This window comes from Malus sylvestris, chromosome 14 (genome assembly GCF_916048215.2).
Source record: "Malus sylvestris chromosome 14, drMalSylv7.2, whole genome shotgun sequence".
Classification (NCBI taxonomy): domain Eukaryota; kingdom Viridiplantae; phylum Streptophyta; class Magnoliopsida; order Rosales; family Rosaceae; genus Malus; species Malus sylvestris.
The window spans coordinates 8,910,063-8,934,421 of NC_062273.1; the positions used below are offsets into that span (position 1 = coordinate 8,910,063).

At 36.3% G+C, this 24,359-nt stretch overlaps 3 protein-coding genes and 1 long non-coding RNA gene across 5 annotated transcripts; 1 reads left to right on the forward strand and 3 right to left on the reverse strand.

The window, feature by feature from the left end:
- Positions 1–4,858: 4,858 nt before the first annotated feature.
- LOC126598670 (alpha carbonic anhydrase 4-like) lies at positions 4,859–9,133 on the reverse strand. The gene is made up of 7 exons (XM_050265029.1): positions 8,853–9,133; positions 6,443–6,660; positions 6,157–6,263; positions 5,956–6,058; positions 5,479–5,637; positions 5,345–5,398; positions 4,859–5,169 (listed from the first exon to the last, which is right to left on the reverse strand). The coding sequence occupies exons 1-7, from the start codon at positions 8,962–8,964 to the stop codon at positions 5,080–5,082; spliced, it is 843 nt and encodes a 280-aa protein (XP_050120986.1). The 5' UTR covers positions 8,965–9,133; the 3' UTR covers positions 4,859–5,079.
- A 1,804-nt stretch (positions 9,134–10,937) lies between these two features.
- LOC126599991 (eukaryotic translation initiation factor 3 subunit E-like) lies at positions 10,938–14,510 on the forward strand. The gene is made up of 8 exons (XM_050266485.1): positions 10,938–11,257; positions 11,377–11,531; positions 11,771–11,998; positions 12,091–12,212; positions 12,846–13,065; positions 13,271–13,413; positions 13,942–14,079; positions 14,205–14,510. Exons 1-8 carry the CDS (start codon positions 11,050–11,052, stop codon positions 14,302–14,304), a joined length of 1,314 nt encoding a protein of 437 aa, XP_050122442.1. The 5' UTR covers positions 10,938–11,049; the 3' UTR covers positions 14,305–14,510.
- Positions 14,511–16,158: 1,648 nt separating this feature from the next.
- Positions 16,159–17,522, reverse strand: LOC126599992 (uncharacterized). Of its 2 annotated transcripts, XR_007615322.1 has the most exons (3): positions 17,480–17,522; positions 16,546–16,624; positions 16,159–16,440 (listed from the first exon to the last, which is right to left on the reverse strand). It is a non-coding gene; the product is annotated as an uncharacterized LOC126599992 (long non-coding RNA). The 2 variants fall into 2 exon arrangements; XR_007615321.1 differs by lacking the exon at positions 17,480–17,522 and having other exon boundaries at positions 16,546–16,675.
- Positions 17,523–17,544: 22 nt separating this feature from the next.
- LOC126598999 (dnaJ homolog subfamily C member 7 homolog) lies at positions 17,545–24,032 on the reverse strand (the record flags this gene model as incomplete). The annotated part of the gene is made up of 4 exons (XM_050265389.1): positions 23,887–24,032; positions 19,673–19,733; positions 18,490–18,696; positions 17,545–17,712 (listed from the first exon to the last, which is right to left on the reverse strand). Coding segments are annotated over exons 1-4 (582 nt in total), but the record flags the coding sequence as incomplete, so codon positions are not given.
- Between the last annotated feature and the right edge of the window lie 327 nt (positions 24,033–24,359).

The following is a 24,359-nucleotide window of genomic DNA, read 5'->3' on the forward strand; positions in this document are numbered from 1 at the left end:
TGATTCTTGGAACCATAATCAATGTAGGTTCCAACACTCCCCTCTAATTTGGTTCTGGTTGTCACGCCAAGCAAACTTCTCAGGTAATTGAATATTTCCTTTGGAAGTGCTTTTGTGAAAATATTTGTGATTTGATCTTCTGACTTGCAGTAGTGTAGCTTTATTCTATTCTCTTGCAATGCTTCTCTAATGAAACGATATCTCCTCTTTATATGCTTTGTTTTTTTATGGAATACTGGGTTTTTAGTCATGGCGATTGCTGAGGTGTTGTCACATAGAAGAGGTGTGGCATCAACTTGTAATTCTCCAAAGTCCTTGAGTTTGAATCTTAGCCAGATGGATTCAGATGTTGCCTCTAAGACACTCACATACTTTGCCTTAGTAGTAGACAATGCAACACTTTACTGTTTCACACAAGCCCAAGAGAAAACCCCTAAATCGAAAGTAAAAGCATATCCTGATGTTCTTTTGCAATCATCTTCACAATCTCCCCATTCACTATCACAAAATCCAATTACAATAACTGACTTTCCCATTTCCTACTTGATTCCATGTCTTGCACATATCTCAGCACTCTCTTAGCAGTTTTCCATATGAATCTTGGTAGGATTTTGCATAAATTTTTAGAGCAAACTTGCTGAAAACATCAAATCAAGCCTTGTTGCAGTTAGATACAATAGATTGCCAACAATGCTTCTCTAGAGGTTTGAATCCACTGATTCACTTCCATTATCCTTTTAAGTTTCTCATTTGCATTTAAAGGTGTAGACATAGGTTTGCAACCTTTCAAACCGAACTTTTCAAGTAAGGTTTGAGCATACTTCTTTTCATGAATGATGATGTTATTTGCTTTCTGTATTACCCTAATGCCAAGGAACTGTTGTAAGAGACCTGGGTCAATCATCTCATACCTCTTCATCATTTCTTCCTTGAATTTTTCAATCATAGTTTCATCATTTCTAGTGTAGACTACATCATCCACATGGATTGACACAATGAGAGTTTTGTTGTTGCCTTTTGATTTAGTGTAGAGTATAGCGTCACTAGGACTTTTTTGGAATCTTTTCTTAGTGAAATAAGAGTCAATCTCACTGTACCAAGCTCTTGGAGCTTACTTTAGGCCATAGAGTGCCTTTTTAGCTTGTACACCTTCTCTGAGGACTCTTCACTTATGAACCCTTGAGGCTGTTCCACAAATATTTCCTCTTCTAACACTTCATTTAATAATGCAAATTTCACATCCAGTTGATGTAGCTTCCAACCTTTTCGGATGCTAAGGCAATCTGAGTTCTTATAGTGTCTACCTTTGTTACTGGAGCAAAGGTTTCATTGAAGTCTACACCAAGTTTCTATGAGTAGCCTTTAGCTACTTATCTGGCTTTGTTTTTTTTGCACATAACCATCTAGGTTCAATTTGGTTTTGTAAAACCATTTCACCCCTATTATTGGCTTGTCACTTGGTCTGTGTACTTATTCCCTAGTGTCATTCTTCTCTATCATTGCCAATTCTTCTTTCATTGCCTTCTTCCAGGACTTGTCCTTCTCAGCTTCCTCATAAGTCTCAGGTTCCACTACACAATAGTTACAAGTGTCATATATTTCTTCCAAGCTCCTTCATCCCACTAGAGTTAAGCTTGGTGTTGTAATCTATGAGTCGTTGGATTATGGATTCATGCTTGTTGGTTGTGGTGTCATTTGTGACCCACTGTCTTATGTGATTCTTCATGAATTGAGTCTGCTCTAGGTTGTCTTATTTCCCTATTATTGAGATCAAGTTATAGAGAGACACTGTCTTTCTCTTCTACACTTGTTTTCCAATTCCATATGGAGCCTTCATCAAAGATAATGTCCCTTAATAGGTTTATCTTTTGAGTTGATAAGTTAAAGATCATGTAGCCTTTCTCACTTGTGCCATACCCCATAAAGACACGATTGTTGCTTGACCTTTCCAGCTTTTGCCTTTGCTGTAGAGGTATATGAGCATAACATATTGAGCTAAATACTCTCAAATATTTTACAAATGATATTCTACCACTGAACACTTCAAATGGTGTCTTCTTATCGAATGTTTTGTTAAGGCACCTATTAAGAAGGTTTACTGCATTATTCACTGCTCCACCTTAGAAAGAATAGGGCATAGTTTTTTCATGTATCATAAACTTAGCCATTTCAACTATAGTTTTGTTTTTTTCTTTTTGAAATGCCATTTTGTTGTGGTGAGTATGCCATTGTGAGTTGCTTCACCAAACCCACATCTTCACAGAATAGGTTGAATTCTTGTGAAGTATACTCTCCTCCCCTATCACTTCTCATCTTCTTCATTTGATGTCCACTCTGCAGCTCCACCATACCCTTAAATTTCTTAAAAATTGTGAAGACCTCTTATTTGAACCTTATGAAATACACGCAACACATCCTTGAGTAGTCATCAATAAAGGTTAGGAAATATATGTTCCCACTGATTTTTGGCATAGGACCACACACACATCAGTGTGAATCAATTCAAGTGGCATAGTTACTCTCCAAGCTTTGCTAGCTTCAAATGGATCTCTGTGGTGTTTACCAAATACACACCCTTCACATGTTTCACTATAGTCATCCAGTTCTAGTATACCCTGCATCATTTCATGTTTTTCTAGATTTAAATGACCAAATCTTTTGTGTCATAGCTTCATAGAACGTGTCATACTTGCTTTACTTGCAACTTCTTCAAGATATCTCAAAATAAGTGGGAAGTTTATATTTATCACTTCAACTCTAGTTACTAGGTTTAAGAAAGACCTGTCATCAAATATCTTAATCATAGTTCCACCAAAGAGTATGAAATAGTTGTGCTCCATCATTTGACCAACACTAAGTAGGTTTTCATCCAATCTAGGCACTAGCATAACTTCCCTTATGTATCTTCTCCCCTTTTTGGCTTCAGTAACTAGAGTTCTTCTTCTAGTGCCTTTAACAATGTTTCCATTTCCCATTTTCACTTTCCCTATGAAAACAATGTCAATATATAAGAAATGACTCATGTGAAGTCATATGGTTACTGTAGCCACATTCAATATACCACACTTCATTGTTTTTCTCAACTTTGGCATTGAATGCACATAACACATTTGCCTCTTCTTTCTCTTGATTTGCACTATTTACTTGTTGTACATTGTTTGACCTGTAATCCTTCATGAGATGCCCAAACTTGTTGCACTTGTGGAATTTAGGCTTTGCTCTTGAACCACCACTCTCCAAAATCAAGTTTATCATAGTGCTTGTACAACTATTTGGTTTTAGGACCTTCACTGGTGGTACTACTATAGTTAGGTTTGGGGTTTTGATACCCTTTTCCTTCCTATTTCTTAAACTTGCCCCTCCATTGTGATTTTTATTTGCTTGCACCAGCTTGACCACTAGACCCGGTGTTGAGAGACTGCAAAGCTCTCTGAGTAGCAGTGTCAACTTGCCTTTCAAGTCTTTGGTCAAAAACTCTCAAGGATGCCATAACATCCTGCACACTAAGAGTATCTGTGTCTTTTGTTTCTTCAACAGCTTTTGGACATCTCTTTTGGACAACTCTTTAGTCAAACTAATCAACAGCTTTTGGACAACTCTTTCATTTGGCAGTTCTTCACCATAAGTTTTCATTTGGTTTACAACATCAAATGGTCTAGAGAAATAGTCTTTCAAAGGTTCATTTTCCCTCATTCTTGTATATTCAAAATCTCTTCTAAGGGATTGAAGTTTTACCTTTCTCACTTTGGTGTCTCCTCTGTATTCTTGTTGTAAAACATCCCAAGCATCTTTTGTAGCTTCTTCATTTGCTATTCTGGGAAATATGAGATCCGACTCAACTCCTTGGATGATTCCAAGAGCTCTAGCATCATTCATCTAATTCTCCTTCAGTTTGGTAGCCTATTTTTCTATGAGGTACTCCTCCAAAGCATCAACCTCCAACTTTGGTAGCTCAAACCCATACTGGACCACATGACTTAAAGATAGTAGTCATCTTTATCCTCCAAAAATCACATTTTTCCCATCAAATACAAGAACCTTTAGCTCACTATTGTTGGATCCCTTCATTTGCAGGCTTGAAGTTTGATTCCTAAGGTTTCAAACACTATATGAGTGTTCCCAAGAATACCAAAAATACACAGCAATGCCCAGAAATAAAGTAAGATAAAAAACTAGGCTCTGAGGCCATGATAAATTTTTTTGCTTTTGTATATTTTGTTTTACTATTTTATTGATTTCTAGGGATATGAGAATGAACAGAGGAATAAGGAGTGTTGCAGGTTTGTGACGGCTACAAGGCTATGCAAATGCATCAACCATATTTTGATTTATATAGAGAATGTTTGTAGGGTTTTGGTACATTGCCAACTCACAAACTTATCTCTAAATATGCTAGGAGACAAATTTGTACTATAAAATACACCTGGCATTCTCCACATTTAATCCTAGCCCTTCATTGGGGTTTTAAGTGATCTAATTTAGAGTGTACACTTGTAAATTGACTACAAAACCAAAAGCTTTAAACAAAAAACTAGCCGTTAGGATAGAAACCCTTGTCCTTCCTCTTTCTTCTTCGATTCTACAGCAACACTTCACTTGGAGCTTCACTTGCTGCCTTTCATTCTTGGAACCAGCATCAATTTAGGTTCCAACAAAAAGGAAGCCATGGGTTGCAGATAATTTTGCCTGCATTATACATGTACCGTATGGAATCTATGGACAAACGATTTCAGCGGTTTCAACTTAGTGCAGAATTGTGATTGTATCAGATATGAAGATTGCGAATAACCACACTTCCGTTCGAAAGCATGCAGTATTCACAAAGGTGCAGTTTCAATATTGTTTACACTCGCTGAAATACCATTAGGGAAAACTTAATCGCACAATAATAATCGAAGTGCAAAAGGAGAAATGGAGGGGCAAAAATAGTTTTTCTTCAAAAAATTGCCAGAGAAGAATGCATGTCGATCATGTGGATGTGATCATACGGGGGGTCCAAAAGCCAACGGACACAGGGCTGACGTATAATACAATATATATAGGTAAAGAAGAAAAACACATCTCTCTCTCTCTCTCTAATTAAGCAGAACCTCCATTATTCCTTGGAGTGTATAACAACACTGGTCTTCCATCCAGTTCTTGAGTTGGCCTTGCATTCGCCTCATATCCCTGAAAATGACAAACACGTGGTTAAACTTCAACTGCGCAACACAGAGATTAAACAAGGAAAAAGTGTAATATTTTAACGAGCAAGTCGCAAGGTTTTGGATCAAATAATCAACCCCACATCGAGTTCGTGATCATTATGTGTTTAGATTCAACCGGATTAATTCCAAATACTTACATCATGAACCGCCTCCCGTAGTGCACGCACTTGCTCCCTTGAAACTGTCCTGACCTACAGAAAGAAGAGCAATATTAGTAAGCAAGTCTTTGGAATCAAGTAGGGTTAAGGAGATGAGCTACAAAGTGAAATACCTTTTTGACGATTGTCCAAATTACACCCTCAGTGCATGGAGGAACGGTAAGAGAACCGATATATCTGTAGTACTTTCTGCTTCCAAACTTAATATCTCCAGGATTAATAATCCCTATGTCAACCTCTTCTTTTCCAACTGATTTTATGTGGTGGAACAGCTGCCAGGATTGAATGGATTGCAAAGTAAAAAAATAAATAAAGTGAATAAACCAGGAAACAATCCGGCATGAAGAATGAAATGATATAGCTGCTTAAATTTCAAAAGTTCCGTGGCTTGTTGTATTTTCGTTTCATGAGAAGAATTGAAACCACAACTCCTACTAGTATTATACACTCTTCTCTGATATGTGTCACGACAACTCCTACTAGTATTTAAACGCAACCATAAATCACTGAGTTTTTCTACATTGTTGCATTGAGCTTACGTCCATTACCTTAAACTTATGAATGTTAGAGGCAAACAGAGAGAGATATACCTTTGAAAGGAAGGGATCAGGTCGACCATATTTGTACACAATTCCAATAACAGCAATCTTTCCGGTAGAGCTTACATGAACGATATGAAACTCCAAAGCATACCTGTAAAGAAGATTAAAGGAAGAAAGACATCAACAGCAATAAGACGGGGTTATACTAATATGAATGAAGAAAGAATTCACAAAAAACAATAAGAAAACCTTGATCCGTTAAATGTGTGTTCGGAGGGTGAATGCCAATGACATTGTAGCAGTCTATAGTCAGTCCCATTTATCTTGGTTTTTCCTGCATCTCCATTCCACCTCATCTGATAACAATTTCATGTTGAAAACAACTAAAAACTGTCAATTCTTCAACACATTCAATTTCTTTTATTGAAGTTCAAGTCATTGGAAAATTTTTAAATATAATTACATAATGCCTATGAGTATGAATATGGAAGACGGAGAATGAAAAGAGTAGACACTTAGGTGCGGAGTAGCTCACCGTGATGTCATGACCTCGGTTCTTCACAATAGCAGGAGCCGGTTTGTATTCCCTTTTCAGTTTCCCCAATTTAGGGAAAACCTGCACCCTTTGGTCAAGAAGATCAATTGGAGATTGCATTTTTCCGTTGTCACAAACTTTCCATTGTGGGTCAATTTGGCCCCATTTCTTTGGTCCTTTACCAGTTCCTTCAAGATAAGTAAATGCAGTTTCATCACCTGCCCATGTATGATAAAACAGGTTAGTTACATCACAAAGGTACGTTGCTCCGAGCGTCTTCTCTTACTATTTCTACATGTTATGTGCATTTCCACACTGAAACGTTTTAGAATGTTAATGAATAAAGTTAAAAGTTCTACCATAAAACAAATTGACAATATGGGTGTTGTCAAACTCCTCATAAGCTCGTGCAAATTCCCTACTATCCCCGATGTGAAATTCGTACTCTCAATAGTTAATGCTCAAAGTAAGAACTAGAACGAGTTTCCCCATCTTAGATTACTTAACCGTAATTAAAATAGGAGGAATTAAATTGAGAAGGAATTGAATTGAGAATGAATTGGAATGAGGAGGAATCAGAATTGGATTCCTATTGAAGATGTTTACAAGAATGTTCTGGAGTTAGAAAATAGTATTGATTTCATTTGTGCTGTTTAGTAGTTCACAGATATCGGAATGAATACCACTATGATTACTAAAATGCCCTTATTTATATAATAATTAATTGGATTAATTTTTTTAAAGTAAATTAATTATATTATTATGACCAAGAACATGACAATATTGATTTTTAATAGACTTGATTTTGTTGGAACATTTATAAAATTTGAAGACCTAGAGTACTTGGATTTAACGGAGGACATGACACAAAACCGAGCGCAATGGCGTTCTAGGATTCATATAGCCGACCCCACTTAGTGGGAAAAGGCTTTGTTGTTGTTGTTGTATTTATAAAATTTGAATTCTTTTGTTTATGGGCTGGTTAAAGAGAAAAGAAATTTGAAGATAACATAACCAGCACAAGAGATGGAGATGGAATGGTGTTGGGTAGCGCGGAAGGGGTGGGCGGGGAAACTGAAACTTCAGAAATTATTTAAGGGCATAATGGGCAAGACAAGTTGATTCCCTATTTCGGGCTTTACCGAAATTGACATACTACCTCCATTCAAGGAGTCCAATTCCTCCACTTCGGAGGAATTGAATTCCTAAATTTGTGTGGACCCCTTTTTTTTATTTTATTCCCTAATATTTAGTAAACGCAAAAGTAACTCGTAATCGGAATTCAACTTTGCTATTTGATTCTGATTACGGTTACGTAAACACGCAATTAATGTGTATGAAACTTCAAAATATGCCTACTTCCCATATTTACATTCTCTCACTCTCTCTCTCAAATTTTCTTTTAGCTAAGATAAAAGAAAATATTGGATGGTGTAGATTACAACAAAAAATAAGGATTAAAATAATTAGAAATAAAAAGTTTGAAAGAAATTAAGAATAATTCAATTAATCTATGACAGATAGAAAGAAGAGAAGCTAAAACTTTCTCTATTCCCAAGCACACCAAAAACACAAATGGCCAAAAAGAGACTGTTTTAAGCACATGAATTGCCACCTAAAAGTTGATTCCGTAATAATCCTGTAGTATATATGCTCCTTCTAACAAGAACGTCCAAAGTAGGGTATCCAAAAATTTAAATCACCTCTGATCGAATCACATGCATACTTTTAAAATTGATCCTACATGTTAAAGATGCATTATTGACTTGATTAACAAATAATACTTTCAGAAGATTAATAATAACTGACAATGGAGATCAAGAGAAGGAATATATACATAAACTCCTGGTACATCATCGTGGCATCCCAAATAAAGAACGTGATGTCATGCGTTTGAACTTTCTCACATAATATTACATTATTAGTCAGGATGTTACAATGACATACCAAAATGTAGGTAAGGTAAGTCTATCCACCAAAAAGCAAGGAATCACAAGTAACAATGGTAAAACGTTGGTGAGGGTGCAATTAAACCCTTTTGATGACTAAATTCCATTAATATTATAAAGTTTGTCAAATTAGAGTTCATAACCAATGGGTAATTTTCACCAATAAGGAAAATCCAATTAAATCAAAAGTATTTCTTGGGGCCTCATTGCCTGATTGATTGACCTCATATAAGAATCTTAATTAAAAGTATTATAGACCCAAAACCCAATGGAGGATGCAGGATCGGTAAAACTTATTTATATTGTTAAAGGGACTTCAATTTCAAAGTACTAGTCTTGATCCTGGATCCTTATGACTTCACATGACAAAATATTTAAGGAAAATGGAGCTGCCGTTTCCAGCATATTACAATACAATTTGTACGTGTGTAGAGAGAGAGAGAGAGAGAGAGAGGTATTACCAACTTCATCAGAGTCCTCAAGTGCTGCATTGCAAATGGTGAGAAAGGAGTGATGGGACGAAAAGATGAGAGAAGCTAGAAAGAGAAAGAAGAAGAAGATGGGTTTGGTCATGGCTGTGTGCTCTTTCAATGATCTTCGTTATTCTCTTTTGGGTTTGGTGAGTTTTGGTGATGGAAGTGGCATGTCAGAAGAAAAAGACTATATATATATATATATATATATATATATATAGAGAGAGAGAGAGAGAGAGAGAGAGAGAGAGAGAGAGAGAGAGAGAGAGAGAGAGAGAGAGAGAGAGAGAGAGCATTTTTCAAACCAACAGAGGATTTCCATGGCAAGTAATTAGTGGCTTTTGCTTAACCCACGCTCTGTTAATGTTTACGAGGTAACGGCTACTTGTGCTGTCATCTCTTGGCTTCACACCTACTGGGAACTACCGCTGTAAGTAACGGTAAGTTGGTAACTATCACAACGGTTACTGCTGGATGATGGACGTTAGTTACGTCTTTTCATATGCCCAACTTTGACTAGAACAGCAATTTTGTGGGAGAGGGGTCAAAAGTGGAGGAATCAAAGTAGGTAATTTCCCAAATCCAAAAATATTTTTAAATGTATTTTTACCAAATATAGTCAAACACTATGTGCTTGTTTGAATATGCTTTTAAAATGACTGAAAGCGTTTTTGGAACCAATTTTTGGTAAAAATGCAAGTAAATTTTGGAAAAGCACTTAAAGTGCTTCCTGGAAGAAGCACATAATTGATGAAAGCGTTTTTGGTGAAAACGTTTTTGGAACCAATTTTTGGTAAAAATGCAAGTAAATTTTGGAAAAGCACTTAAAGTGCTTCCTGGAAGAAGCACATAATTGATGCTTCTTGCAAAAAGCACTTTATGTGCTTTTGAAACCAAAAAATATTTTCTCTAAAAGCACTTTTAGCCATTTTAAAATACATCCAAACGAGCGCTATTTTGGTCATTGCCTTTCATTTTTTTCTATGTAGACTAAGCATGATAATTTTAAGCACGTTGTTGATGAGGAGTGGAATAGTTCTGATTTGGAAAAAATGGTGCACCTCTCAATGGTGGCATGGTGCTTTGACCGAATGAATATGGACCAGTGGTACACATTTTAATTGAGGAAGAAAATCCAGGATGAATGCTTTTTTCGTTCATTTTGTGCTAACTAGATGTGTAATCATGCGATCAATTGACGGGGTAATTGCATGAATGACGAAAGCACCCTAACCTATAGTAAAAGCTCTTCCCTCTCTCGAGAGCGAATCTTGATTGACTAACACTAGGAGACGATTCGAAGAAACAAGAAGCATGGCATGAGATTCGCGGCGGAATAAATTACACATTATGTCCTAGTTGAGTAATTTGTTTGGAAAGTTGTATGAATATAATAAATTAGTTTTTGGTCCGTAGTAATTGAAAGGATTTTGGCCAGAATGCAAGGGATGACTCTTTGTAGAAGATATTCACCATTCTTAATTCAACTAGAGCATAATTATTTCAGAAACAATTTTTTTTTTTTTTTGGCTTTTTGTTTGGGTTAAAGTGAATGGGCATATAGGGTATTTTTGGTACCTAATTATGGAGGAGGAAACTTGGTTGTGTGAACGAAATTGAAGGAGCAAGCTGAAACAACGTTGTGATAATGGTTAAAAAGCGTACTTGGTAAAATATATAAATTTGCTTGGTACTAATCGATCATCTATCTTAGGAAAAATATGCATGCTGACGTCTATTTTCATTTAACATTCACTGAATCGAAGTGGGTTACCTAATCTTAACTAACCAACAATGATAATACGACTTTACCCTTAAGTATGAATTTCCATCAAAATAAGAAGTTGAATTTCTAATATCGTGTGAGCCACACTTGTATTTTCATCCTCAATATTTATGAACACAAGAGTGTTCCGTAACAAATTCAAATCCTTATTCTATTCTGATTACGGATAAGTAAAAAAGCTATGCAAAATTTGCAAATTGCATTTGGAGATTTGTGGGCCGACATGCCTTTAACATATGGGCCTTGGCTCGCCTCTTCTAAAAAGAAAAGCAAAATTTGCTAAAACAAAAGAATAAGGACAAGCCTAACCTAGAAAATCAAAACCCTCCTCCTCCTTCTCGTGTTTCTTTCCGTCTCTCCGCCTCCCGCTTTCGCCGCCAAATAGCTCGCCCACTGACCATGGCGGAGTACGACTTAACTCCACGCATGGCGCCCAACCTAGACCGGCATCTGGTTTTTCCCCTCCTCGAATTCCTGCAGGAGCGGCAGATGTACCCAGATGAGCAGATCCTCAAGTCCAAGATCGAGCTCCTCAACAAGACCAACATGGTCGATTACGCCATGGACATCCACAAGTCCCTCTATCACACCGAAGATGTGCCCCAAGGTGAATTATATACACACCCATTATGTATTTATAGGTTTATATGTGTGTTTTTGTATATTTATTTATGTATGTGTGCACATCCATTATGTGTTTGACAATTTGTCTCTGTGGATATTTAGATATGGTGGATAGGAGGGTAGAGGTGGTGGCTCGCCTCAAGGCTCTGGAGGAGTCGGCGGCGCCCCTTGTCAATTTCTTGCAGAACGCCGCGGCGTTTCAGGAGCTGAAGGCTGACAAGCAGTACAATCTACATATGCTCAATGACCGATACCAGGTAGCCCCAGTTCTTTTTTCCTTTTAATTGTTCAAACCCAGGATTAGAATCAAACAATTTGAAAGAGTAATAGCATATGGGGTTAATATATGCATGTATTTACAGATGTTATCTTGGAAAAAAATCAAATTATTTAAATGGAAAAAGGTCTAATTTTTTTGTGGTTTATATTACTTTTATTGAACAAATAGATTTGGTTTTGCATAGGTTTAACTCTCATGGCATGGCTGTCTGAACAGATTGGTCCACACCAGATCGAGGCGTTGTATCAGTATGCAAAATTTCAGTTTGAATGTGGTAACTACTCTGGTGCTGCTGATTATCTCTATCAGTACAGGGCTTTGTGCACAAACAGTGACAGGAATCTGAGTGCATTGTGGGGAAAGCTGGCGGCTGAGATATTGATGCAGAACTGGGATATTGCCCTTGAAGAGCTTAACCGCTTGAAAGAAATTATTGATTCAAAGGTTTATATTTTCTTCATGCACCGACTTGTTTATTTAAATGTGCATTTTATTCTTTTGAATTCCAATATAAAGGTGGGTGATTTTTGTTGCAGAGTTTCAGTTCACCTATGAATCAAGTGCAAAATAGAATATGGTTGATGCACTGGAGTCTCTTCATATTTTTCAACCATGATAACGGGAGAACACAGATCATTGACCTTTTTAATCAGGACAAGTATGTCATCTGCCCTTATTGATTTGACTGTAATGCTTTCACTGTACATTTACCTCTTGCTTTACCAATTGCTAAAAGACTAAAACAACCCAGAATACATATGTATCTCTTTTCTTACTGTCTAGCCCTGAAAGCTTAGAACTTTCAAATCATCTTTTGTTCTAATTGATGTATTTATACCCTTCATCATTCTATTTTAACTAATGGTGCTGATCTGTAAATGTGACACCCTGTGCTTTTGCTGTCGTAACATTGATAATTGTTTGCCTCTACTGAATGGGTGGTGTCAGCATATTGTCCTGAACATCTACATTTATTAGGCATTTAAAAATTTTAGGAAAAAGAATATGGTTATTACTGCACAATCCTATTGGCTTTACATAGTTGAGATGCCATAAAGTTAGTGGTGTTGATGTGTAAATGCATTTTACATCTGGGTGGAGTGTAGCCTTTTTGGATAAGGTGCCATTAATTTAGTGGTTTGATCACTGTATTAGACAGTATGGATAGCCTTTTTGAGCTTCATGCAATATAACAGACATCCCCTGTGGAAAATTGATTTCTACTGAACACCAAGTGACTTGGTATTTTATGGTTATTTCCTGATAGAAATGTTAAATTTTTTTTTTCCAGGTATCTGAATGCCATTCAAACCCATGCTCCTCATCTTGTGCGTTACTTAGCCACTGCATTCATTGTCAATAAGAGGAGGAGACCTCAGTTCAAGGATTTTATAAAGGTTATTCAGCAGGAACAGCATTCTTATAAAGATCCCATCACAGAGTTTTTGACCTGCGTTTATGTTAATTATGACTTTGATGGTGCACAAAAGAAGATGAGGGAGTGTGAAGAAGTAAGCGCCTGAACCCATATTGGCTTGCTTGTTGATAACCCTTGACATGTTTCAAATTCAAATTTCACCTTTTTCCGACCCTTGCGTAACTTACATGAGTGTTTCATTGTAAATTTGACTTCTGCTTTATCTGTATTCCTGCTTGAGAACTTGATTTGTATTAACTCTTTTGTCTAAGCCAATGACTATTGATTTGACAATGTAGGTAATCTTGAACGATCCTTTCCTTGGAAAACGAGTAGAAGAAGGGAATTTCTCTACTGTACCACTGAGGGATGAGTTCCTTGAAAATGCTCGTTTATTTATCTTTGAGACGTACTGTCGTATACATCAGCGCATTGACATGGGGTAAGTAATTGCTTCTTTGTATTTGGTTGTGTACTTTTTCTTTGTTCGACATCATTATTCTGCTTTCTATCCACCATTCAAAGTGGTATATGAATTGATCAAGTCATGTCAGAGTTCACTCTTTCTTTGGTTTTTTTATCTTTGTTAAGACTTTTTTTTAGAAGTATGGGTCACAAGGCACTTGTAAAGTCATAGGTCTTTAGATTGTTCGGTGCAATTTGACTGGTCTCTCTACATATTTGTTTGTTCGTGGTCAAGAGCTTGGGAGATAGAGTAATGTGTGTGAGGGTTTTTGCTTGATTCAAAATGTCAGGGCGTAATTGTTTAATTTTGGTGGATGCCTTTTGTTTTCATATGTGAAGTGTACAGATGATGTCTTGTGTTGTTTAGCTTTCGTTAGAATTTTCGGCAAACCTAATTGACTTTATTTTCCATTACTTGTCGTATATCTTTTGTCCCTAGAAAGGGAACTTTCTTTCTTCACTCTTTTCAACAAATAATAAATCTAATAAAATCGTGGCTTGGCAGAGTGCTTGCAGAGAAATTAAACTTGAATTATGAGGAGGCTGAAAGATGGATTGTGAATCTAATTCGGAGCTCAAAGCTTGATGCAAAGATTGACTCGGAGTCGGGCACTGTTATCATGGAACCTAACCATCCGAATGTGTAAGTTCATAGACATTAGCTGCCTGGTTTTGTACATCAATCAGTTTTGTCTTTATGCTTCCAGGGTTTTCCTAGTTTCATTTTTCATGACCTATTCTTAAATGTATTACTTCAATGGTTTCCAGGTACGAGCAACTGATAGACCACACCAAGGCATTATCGGGGCGCACTTACAAGTTGGTTGGTCAGATCCTGGAACATGCTCAGGCACAGATTGCTCGTTGAATTTGGCGGTGAATTTTATCTGAAATGATTAGTTTTCATTTCCTAGATATCCAAAAAATTTCCAAATTTTATCCGAGTGACGAGAAAAGTTTTTAATTTTTGCAATGTAGCTGTGTTCAGGAACATATCGAGATTTGTTGGATCAAAATGTAATTTAATTTGGAGCTTATGCCTATGGAGAGGTTCCCGTTTGATCTTGTTTGCCATTTTCCTTGTTTGGATCTAAAATGCAACTATGGAGAGGTTACAATTTAGGATTGTCGTAGTTTAACAAGAAAATCGAAGAGTTTATTCGTTTTTAGCCGAATCATAAATCTTTTTGTATTCCATATCGTCACAAAGTGGAGCAATGATTATTTTGATTAACACCGATAGAAATTGTCACTTTTAACTTATTTACCCCTTTATTTATTTTTGACGGAAGTTCTTAAAGTGAGTGTAAAAAAAAAAAGACAATTGCTCCATTATTGTGACAAGTTTAGAGATCAATACTCAACATATTTTTATATTCAAAGACGAACGCTTGAGTTGAGCCAAATACAAACACATGCTCCAATTTTCTCCTACTTTCGTAATATGCCTTGATGACCAAATCTCCAAAGTATTTTATCCAACATAGTTGTATCTTCGTGCCTCATTTAATGAAACCACTAAATTTGGATTTGACAAAATTCCTTGCCCAAGCTGTCTATTTCATATCTCACATTTTGTTCTTCATTCAAGTTGTTTTGTTCACAATTTTACAAAACTCAGCTGGAAAAAGTAGAGTAATAATTAGCAATGTTTTAAAAGGTGAAGTCGTGGGCAAGGTCTTTCATGAATAGCTCTGCCTAGGTAAAAGTCTTGAGACGTGACGTTAATATATATATTGTATATAATATAATAGAGTAAATTGTAGTAATGGTCCCTCAACTTTAATCAAATTGGAGCAATGGTCCGTCAACTAAAAATCCATTACCATTGTTCCCTCAACTTATCAAAATGTGTAGCTATAGTCATTTTCATCAATTTCATCAAAAGTTTGTCAAAATAAGTTATGTTAGAATGACCATTTATACAATTAGGGTCCCTCAACTCATCAACATGTGTAATTATAGTCTTTTTTGTCAACTACGTCAAAAATTTTGTCAAAACGAGTTATGTTGGAAGGACCATTGCTACAATTGGGTTAAAGTTAAGAGACCATTTCTCTAGTTGAATTAAAGTTGAGGGACCAATGGTAATGAATTTTTAGTTGAGGGACCATAAATGCACATTTTGATGAGTTGAGGGACCAATGGTAATAGATTTTTAGTTGAGGGACCATTGCTCCAATTAAGTTAAAGTTAATGGACTATAACTACAATTTACTCAATATAATATATACAATAATTATCAGCAACTTGTATATAATATATAAAAGTATAATACCATGCAAAATCTCTTTAACTTAAAAGTGAACATAAAGGAAAATGGTGGGGTAATAATTATCAGCAAATTATGGTAACAAACATCAAGCAAAGACGGGTAATAAAAAGTATAGAAAAACTAAAAGTGAACAAAAAGGAAGATGGTGGGTAATAAATGTTAGCAAAGTAGGGTAATAAATGAGCAAAGTGGGTAATAAAAAGTATAAAAGTCAGAAAAAAAAAAAAAAAGAAGCCCTAGTTGTCTTCATCTTCTTCGCTATGTAGGCTATGCAGCTCAAAGAATTCTAGATTTCTACAACTTAAAAAGAAAAAGGTATGGCCTCAAGAGCGCCTAGGCGAGTATTTCGCCCACTCCCACAAAACAAAGGCAAAAATGTTGCTGCCCCGCCTCAAGGCCGCCTAAGCACGCCGCGAAGCGATTTTTTTAAAATACTGATAATTAGAATAATTAAACCTTAGTAAATAGCCTCAGCGACCATGAGGATAAAACTAGTTTAGGACGTGGACCTTGAAAAGTACCCATGTGTGACCTAAATTTATCACTGTAACCAAATGTTTCCTACTTTTTTAGGTCGTTCTCTCACATAAGATAAACATCTCAGTCATTTTAAAGAGCCTGTCCAATCATTTTAAAGAGCCTGTCAGCATCCTTGTGAACCTCTGCAGAGATTTCTTTCCAGAGTTGCCCTTCATCTCCACTCTCACTCCTTGCTACGAACTGGCCAGCCTAAATCCGACCAAAAAACATAAAGATCCGAAAGAATAGGAAGTCAGGGTAATATGTACAAAAAACACAGCTTAAACAAGAACAGGAGGTATAAAAGTTTATAACCTTGTCAGGATGATGCTTCAGCGCTGCCTTACGGTAAGCCTTCTTAATATCAGAACTCTCATCGGATGGCTTAATTCCCCTGCCATTGAGATTTATATTAAGAACTCATTGGAAAAAAAGTCACGGGAAAATAGGCACAACATTCTAAACTCAACCAAGCCTTTTTTGTTTATATAGAAATTCGACCATAAAACTATTAGCGCCGTAATAGACTCCGACATCTGGGCATGGGATGACACACAATCAAAGACCAAGTAGGCCTAAAATGTAATTGCCACAAATACAAACTATTCCTCCAGAGTATTTTGCCGTTGGCACTGTAAAACTTTCGTCCCACAAGCAGATAGCAAAGTAAGACTTTCAAACCACTACAAGATCTTTGGCAAAATCATCGGAGACTGCCTAAGTTCTGTTTTAAAACAACTTGAATCACACCTGTAACATTTTTTTTTACTTGTACATGAATGCACAAGAATGCATAGATACCATCTGATGTAGTACAAGTTCTCCACGATGCCAATTGACGTATGCTCAGCAAATATAATTGCTCTTGTATCCATCATGTCTTTGTTTTCTTTTTGCTGAAACGCCCTTGAATATCCCTAAGTTTATCCTTTTTCTTAGCATCATTATAAAATAAGTGTCAAAATGCTTTCAAAACTGCCCTTGAGTTTCCTGCTTTCGATCTATAACTTTATCCTTGATCTAACTATTAAGAATAATGAGAGATTTCTTATCCTAATTACATTTGAAAAAATCAGTCTTATCTTTTCATTAACTTTTAGAACCCTAAATTTGTTGACAGCAGTCCATATTTTATGAAATGCTAACTATACTGTAACTGATTCAGGTAGAATACACAAGGCTTCTAGCATCATATGTGCAAGGTAATAAATTACTAAGCTGCGAAGGCATTAGTATAATAGGAACTTACAAAATGAGATAAAAATCCAAGGAGATTCCTTTTTTAGCTTCTTCCATCAAATGCATACGTCGATGACCATCACGTAATTCTTTTACACTGCCACTGGATCTACCTTGTGAGCCAGACTCTTTGGCCATGTCATTAGATTGGTTTTCCAGAATGGATACAAGTCTTTGGAGATCACTAGCCGATTCTCCATGGTCTTGTATCATCTCATGTAAGGTGGCTCTTCTAGAAACTGCCTGTTGTAAGAATATCAGAAACAAAACTACTGAGGATCTAATTCAAGTTAAGTATAATTCAGTGCTAAGAAGCTCAGACTATTAATACTCACACGATGGTTCTCATAAACTAAAACTAGTAGTGCTCAGGATGACCACGTATGAATACAGCTAACACTTAGCAGAATACCCAGATTTCTTGCCAAAATTAGGAAAACCACTAACAATTGGAATATCACATAATTAACTAGTAGGGCTCAGGACTAGTTGCACACATTGTAGCTTGAACAAATTACGTTTGGCACAATTAATCGGAATATCAGATATTATTGTGAGTTCAAGTAGCCACTGATAAAAAATGAATTGGAATATCAGATATTATTGCACAATTAATTGGAATATCAGATATTATTGTGAGTTCAAGCAGCCACTGATAAAAAATGAATTGGAATATCAGGTATTATTGCACAATTAATTGGAATATCAGATATTATTCTTTCCAAAACTAGAACTGCAGTCTTCTTCTTCTTTTTTATCTTAAAGTAAAACGGAAAATGAGTATAATGATTTTTATTTTTAATTGTTTTTTGATATAATTCCAATAAAATTATTTTTACTGATTTTTGTCAAAGTTTAATGGATTGGTATATTGATATTTACTAATTAGAAATCAGGTAAAAGAAAGGGTCTTTGTGAGGAGACAGCCTACCATCAAAAAGAGGAAAGGGCAGATTCATTCTTAGTTTAACCACACATGCTTATGCTGTATTTACTTTGAAATGAACTTTCATGGCATACCTTTACATAATTGCCATCAAGAGCTATGGCAAGACTGCCGTCTGCAATGGCATCAGTAATTTGACCCAATGCTTGGTGTGCTGCACCGCGGTTGCACAAACAGATGGCTGAAAATGGGCGAGATCCAACATTGCTAGATAAAGCAACAGTATAATGCTCCACTGCTTCTGTATAGCTTCCTGACCTAAATGCTTCATTGCCTGCATTCTTTTTTAAAAGAGCTGTGACATTAGTTCATTGCATTCATTTGGAACCTTCATGATTACCTCAAATGCTCAAAATTATCGGAATGGTCATCAGACTGATAGCTTACTCAAATGATCAAGAACAGTTATGAACAGAAAAAAGAAAAAAAAAATACAAAAAAAACTAGTTGTAAATAACAATCATTACAATAAAATGACTATCAACTTCCATCAACACGCACCAAGAGAAAGCTTCAACCAAACAAAGGAGTAAACCAGTTTGATGAACCATCCCCAATTATTAAACCACTGCATTTTGGAACCTCTCTGACCACACATAGCTTAAGCATTTCTTTCCTTCCCTAATTTGGATTCAGGTTACATACTTACACTATGCATGGTCAGAGAAGTTCCAAACTGCAATGTTTGATTAGTCGCAAAAGACCTAACCAATTTTACTATATTCATTTTCCCTTTAATTAGAGGATATTGAATAACCAGAAAATATTCATTTCTGTCAAGTCCTTTCAGGTAAGTGACCCTAGTGACCCTAATATTTATAACTTTCATCTTCCAGAATGAGGAACTCTTGTCATTGTTGATCAAGTTGGACTAATAAAAATATCATTTGAAACCATCAACTGAGAATGAAAACTATCATAATGAAGGTTTGATATGGATGTGTATACACTACCAATCTTCTCTTTAATATCCCCCCCAAAAAACACCAATCAGAATATGCTAAAATTGCATGTTTCACAATTGACACTACACATGCTATACATATTCACTACCAATATTACCCTTACGCTTAAAAAATCAACTATAAAAATTATAAATAAGAAAACCCATTCAAGATATGTTAAAATTGTGTGCTTCACAATTGACAAAACACATGCTATACATGATATGTTAAGCACATAACCATAGATAGCATCTATCAGTGTCTACCAATCCTCCATCCAAATGAGAAGAAATTAAAGCAACAGACTGCATACCTTGTGGCGTAAAAGCTCATGTATGGTGACAGATAATGGTACTGATGATTCCAGTTTCTTACTTGCGTACCTACACAATTAAAATTACATTCAGTAAGTTAAATTTTAGTAAAAGGACTGCCCTGATTAATCTGGAAATTACAAAAGTTAAGCTGCATGGAAAACTTGTGTATTACATCTCTTTTGTAGATCCCACTTTCTCTAGTTTATTGAGTAAATCAAGAGCCGCCTCAAGCCTTCCCAAGTGAAAGTAAGACTTGGATACGAAGAACCACCTCCACAACTTAACTTGATAAATTTCATATCCAGAAAAATTACTGTCAGCAAATGCCATACTCTGTTCACACAGACGAATTGCCTCTTCATACCTCTGCAACTGCAAAACACCACAAAATATAGACAATACTGAGACCAAAACTTGGGGTTGGAGAGATGGAAACCACCAGTGTAGGGGGGAAGTACACCAACATAGTGGTAAGGTCGTCGTACCCAGTGCACAAGGCTCCCGCTTTAAGCAGGGTCTGGGAGAGGTGAATGTCGGCTAGCCTTACCCCCATTTATAGAGAGGCTGCTCCCAAGTCTCGAACCCGAGACCTACCGCTCATGGGCGAAGACACTTGCCATCGCACCAAGTGCGACCTCTTAACATAGTGGTAAGGTAAGGGGACAAATACATAATGTACACAAGCACCAACTACCACCACTCTCACTGATTTAGTAAAAGAAACTAACTAAAATATATATGTGCAGTAATATGGCACTAAGCACTTACCAAACACAGAGCCTCTGCTTTCATTTCAAGTAATGTTTCTGAGTAAGAGCTAACTGATAAGGCCTCAGAAACTAGACCTAAAGCGGTGAGAGCTGCATCAGTTTCTCTGGTCCAGCAGCTTGGTAGAATGATTTGTATACTCGATCACTTTCTGAAAATAAGGAAATCACATAGCTAGAGGTCAGATTGCTTTGTTTGATACAAATAAATGGATGCTTGAGCATCATAAGACTTCCTGTGCAAGTGAATACTTGATATTGGTTACAGTAGAAACAGAGGCTAACCAGGTCAGGCACACGAACTGTTATCCTTTGACCTATAAATTGATGTAGATCAATATAATACTACAATATAAAACTTACATAAACAACATTGTAGTTTGTAACATTATTATATCCCCATAAAAAATAAGGAGACTTTGGATGCAGTCCTTACTCTTCAATATTCTTTAATTGAAACCTTATTGATTTTCAATATTTGATTAAAGTCCCTGAATTATGTACACCTTAGCAAATTAGTATTAATATATGTTATTTTTTTTAATTTAAAAATTTGTAATTGCAGTTACCTATATTTATGGAATTAAAAACTCATAATTTGTGATTTAAATATTAAAGATAGATTAAACTCTTAAATATCCTTATCATCATAATTTTCACAATCATTTCATCAATACCAGCCTTAAAACCCAGAACCTTGAGGAATAATGTACTACAAAACATTGGGTAAATCAATACCAGCCTTATGGGTACATTCATCAATTTAACAAAAAAAATAATGTACTACAAAACATTGGGTACATTCTCTTACAAAACATTTACTATATAACATTGGTACCTTCTTTGAATAAACCTCACATGGATGCATACGAGGTTTATTTTATGACTGAAAATATATATATATATATATATATATATATATATATATGGGTAAACCTCATATGGACTCATGTTATGTATTCATGTTCATAAGTGGGTACAATATTTATTGACATATGGGTACATTCTAGGACCCAAAAAAAAAACACATAGGTAATTGATATGGGGTACATAATATAAACATATATATTGCACCCAAAAATTATAAACATGGATACACAATATGAATACAAAAATATTTTTTCCCACTTATTTTAATTTTTTTCGGTAGAATACAAAAATAAAAAAAAAAGTTTAGGAATTAAATTGTATTGAAAAAGTAATTAATGTACGACGATAATTAGTTGCATGAAATAGAGGAGTTAAACACTCAATTAAATTCTCATTTATAATAAAATAATCTAAAATGCTGATGTGGAAATTGTTGAAAAACCCGCACACTAGACCTTGTTCTTTAATGTAACCAACGACAATAGACTAAACTAGCAAATATTAGAAAACTTAGAAACACACAAGAATTATACTGGTTCGGCAGAACTTTTACCTACGTCCAGTTGTGATTTCTCTAGGTAGAGAAATCACCGCTCCTTTGATTAATAATAGAGATTACAGAACTTTTGCAAACCCTAGAACTAATCTCAAAACTTTTGGCTGTCTAGTTGCTTTCTTTTCTCTCTTAAAAAATCAGCCTTGCCACACCCTATTTATAGACATAGGGTTGGCTTACATGTCCCAAAGTTGATTGAATTCCTATTTCTAAGTGGATTAGGAAATTACACTTATCCAAATCCAAATAGACTTATAGAAATCCAAACCTAAATTGAATAAGGAAACTGAAATTCTTTCCCAATCCCTCTAGGACAAGAATCGGTATACCTCTAGGTCTCCTAAAACAATCCTAAACCAACTAGGACATATTTGACGAGCCAAATTCCTAACAATCTCCACCTTGGTGAGTCAAACCAAGTCTTGATCGTTGCACCCGAGAGTGTCTTTGAACCTTCTTAAAGCAGCTCTGGAAATCTTCAAGAGTCTTCACCTTGGCAATCTTCTTCTTGCCTCATTGCACCTCAAGTGAGGAGGTGCTTCTCCTTAATCAATCAACGAGATTGATCAAGTTCAAGCAATGCTTGAACTGCACTATCTTTGTAAGGAAATCTGCAGCATTGTCATTCGTATGAACCTTTTCAATCCAAATTTCCTTAGACTCCACCCAATCTCTGATTCTGTGATACCTTGCTTCAATGTGCTTTGATCTTCCAGAAAAAAACCTGATTCTTTGCCAAGTGAATGGCACTTTGACTATCACACTTCAGCTTCACACAATCTTGAGTGATTCCCATTTGACTTACCCAGCCACTAAGCCAAATCGCTTCCTTTCCAGCTTCGGCCAAAGCAATATACTTTGCCTCTGTGGTCGACAAAGCTGTAATTGGTTGCAGTAGTGCCCTCCAACTGATTGGTCCTCCTGCGCATGTAAACACATAACCAGAAGTTGACATTCTCTTGTCCAAGTCCCCTGCATAATCTGTATCCACATATCCTAACACCCCTGCATTTTCATTTTGCTTCTTAAACATAATCCTTTGTCGCCAAGAACCCTTCAAATAACGCAAAATCCACTTGACTGCATCCTATTGTTGCTTTCCTGGATTTGCCATGTATTTGGAAACGACACTGATTGCTTGAGTTATGTCGGGAAGTGTGCATACCATTGCATACATGAGGCAGCCCACTGCATTAGCATAAGGCACATTCTTCATTGCTTGTTGCTCTTCCTCGAACGTAAGACACTGTTGCCCACTTAACCTGAAGTGAACCGCCAAAGGAGTCGAAACTACCTTTGCTTCTTGCATGTTGAACTTCTCAAGAACCTTCTGAATATACTTGGTTTGTGATATCCAGATCCTTCCAGCGGTCCTATCTCTTTGAATTTCCATGCCAAACTCCTTCTGTGCAGCACCTAGATCCATCATATCAAACTCCTTGCTTAACATCTTTTTCAAGACTTGTCTTGACAAGCAATGAGCATGTCATCCACATATAGCAATAGTAATATGATCATCCCATCTTGGAACACATGATAGTACATGCAACAGTCATATAAACATCTTCTAAAATTGATATTCAGCATGAATGAATCAAACCTCTTGTACCACTGTCTTGGAAACTGTTTCAAGCCATATAGGGATTTCCTTAGCTGACATACTAGGTTCTCTTTCCTATATTCAACAAACCCTTCTGGTTGAGCCATGAAAATCATCTCCTCTAGATCTCTATGAAGAAATGCTGTCTTCACATCCATCTGCTCAATCTCCATGTCATGTTGAGCTGCCATAGCTAAAAGCAATCTGATAGAAGTATGCTTGACTACAGGTGAAAAGATCTCATCATAATCCACCCATTCCTTTTGTGAGTACCCCTTAGCCACAAGCCTTGCTTTGAATCTCATGGCATCTTGTTCATGTAGTCCTTCCTTTTTCCTAAATACCCACTTGCATCCAACTAGCTTTCTGTCTTTGGGTTTAGGAACCAATTCCTAAACAGAGTTCTTGTAAAGAGACTCCATTTCTTCTGTCATAGCACTTATCCAACTATCTCGCTCATCACTAGCCATAGCTTCTCGATAAGTAGTCGGATCTCCTTGACTAACGTTAAGAGCATAATTAACTTCGTCTTGGTCAAACCCAAATCTGTCAGGCTTCTTCATGTTCCGATTAGGCTTGTTTAGTGCTATGCATCTCTGGAATGCAGGTGGATTGTTGGTTGGAATTCGAACCCTTTGGGATGTTTGGCGGATTGGAGTGCCTTCAATCTGCCCTGTTTCTTGCTCCACCTAATTCCTAACTGGTGAACGATGCTGATGCTCTTTTTTTTTTTCCAAACCATCAGATTCGGCCTCTTGCTCGATTTGCTCCACCTGAGCTTCTTCTTCATCTGAATTGATTAATGGAATCTTTGTTGCTTCAATTTCAGCATCGTCTGTCTTCTCCCTACTGCTCTCGACTTTATTAAGAGGCTTGGTTGTCTTATCAAA

Bases quoted from the DNA above. Each gene is read 5' to 3' on its own strand.
- LOC126598670 (XM_050265029.1), bottom strand. From the start codon at position 8,964: ATGACCAAACCCATCTTCTTCTTCTTTCTCTTTCTAGCTTCTCTCATC. The intron at 6,661-8,852 runs GTAATACCTCTC...ATACATGGGCAG, and splicing joins TGAGGACTCTGATGAAGTTG to GTGATGAAACTGCATTTACT. The intron at 6,059-6,156 runs GTTTTCTTATTG...TCTTCTTTACAG, and splicing joins CACACATTTAACGGATCAAG to GTATGCTTTGGAGTTTCATA.
- LOC126599991 (XM_050266485.1), top strand. From the start codon at position 11,050: ATGGCGGAGTACGACTTAACTCCACGCATGGCGCCCAACCTAGACCGG. The intron at 12,213-12,845 runs GTATGTCATCTG...TTTTTTTTCCAG, and splicing joins GACCTTTTTAATCAGGACAA to GTATCTGAATGCCATTCAAA. The intron at 13,066-13,270 runs GTAAGCGCCTGA...TTGACAATGTAG, and splicing joins AGATGAGGGAGTGTGAAGAA to GTAATCTTGAACGATCCTTT.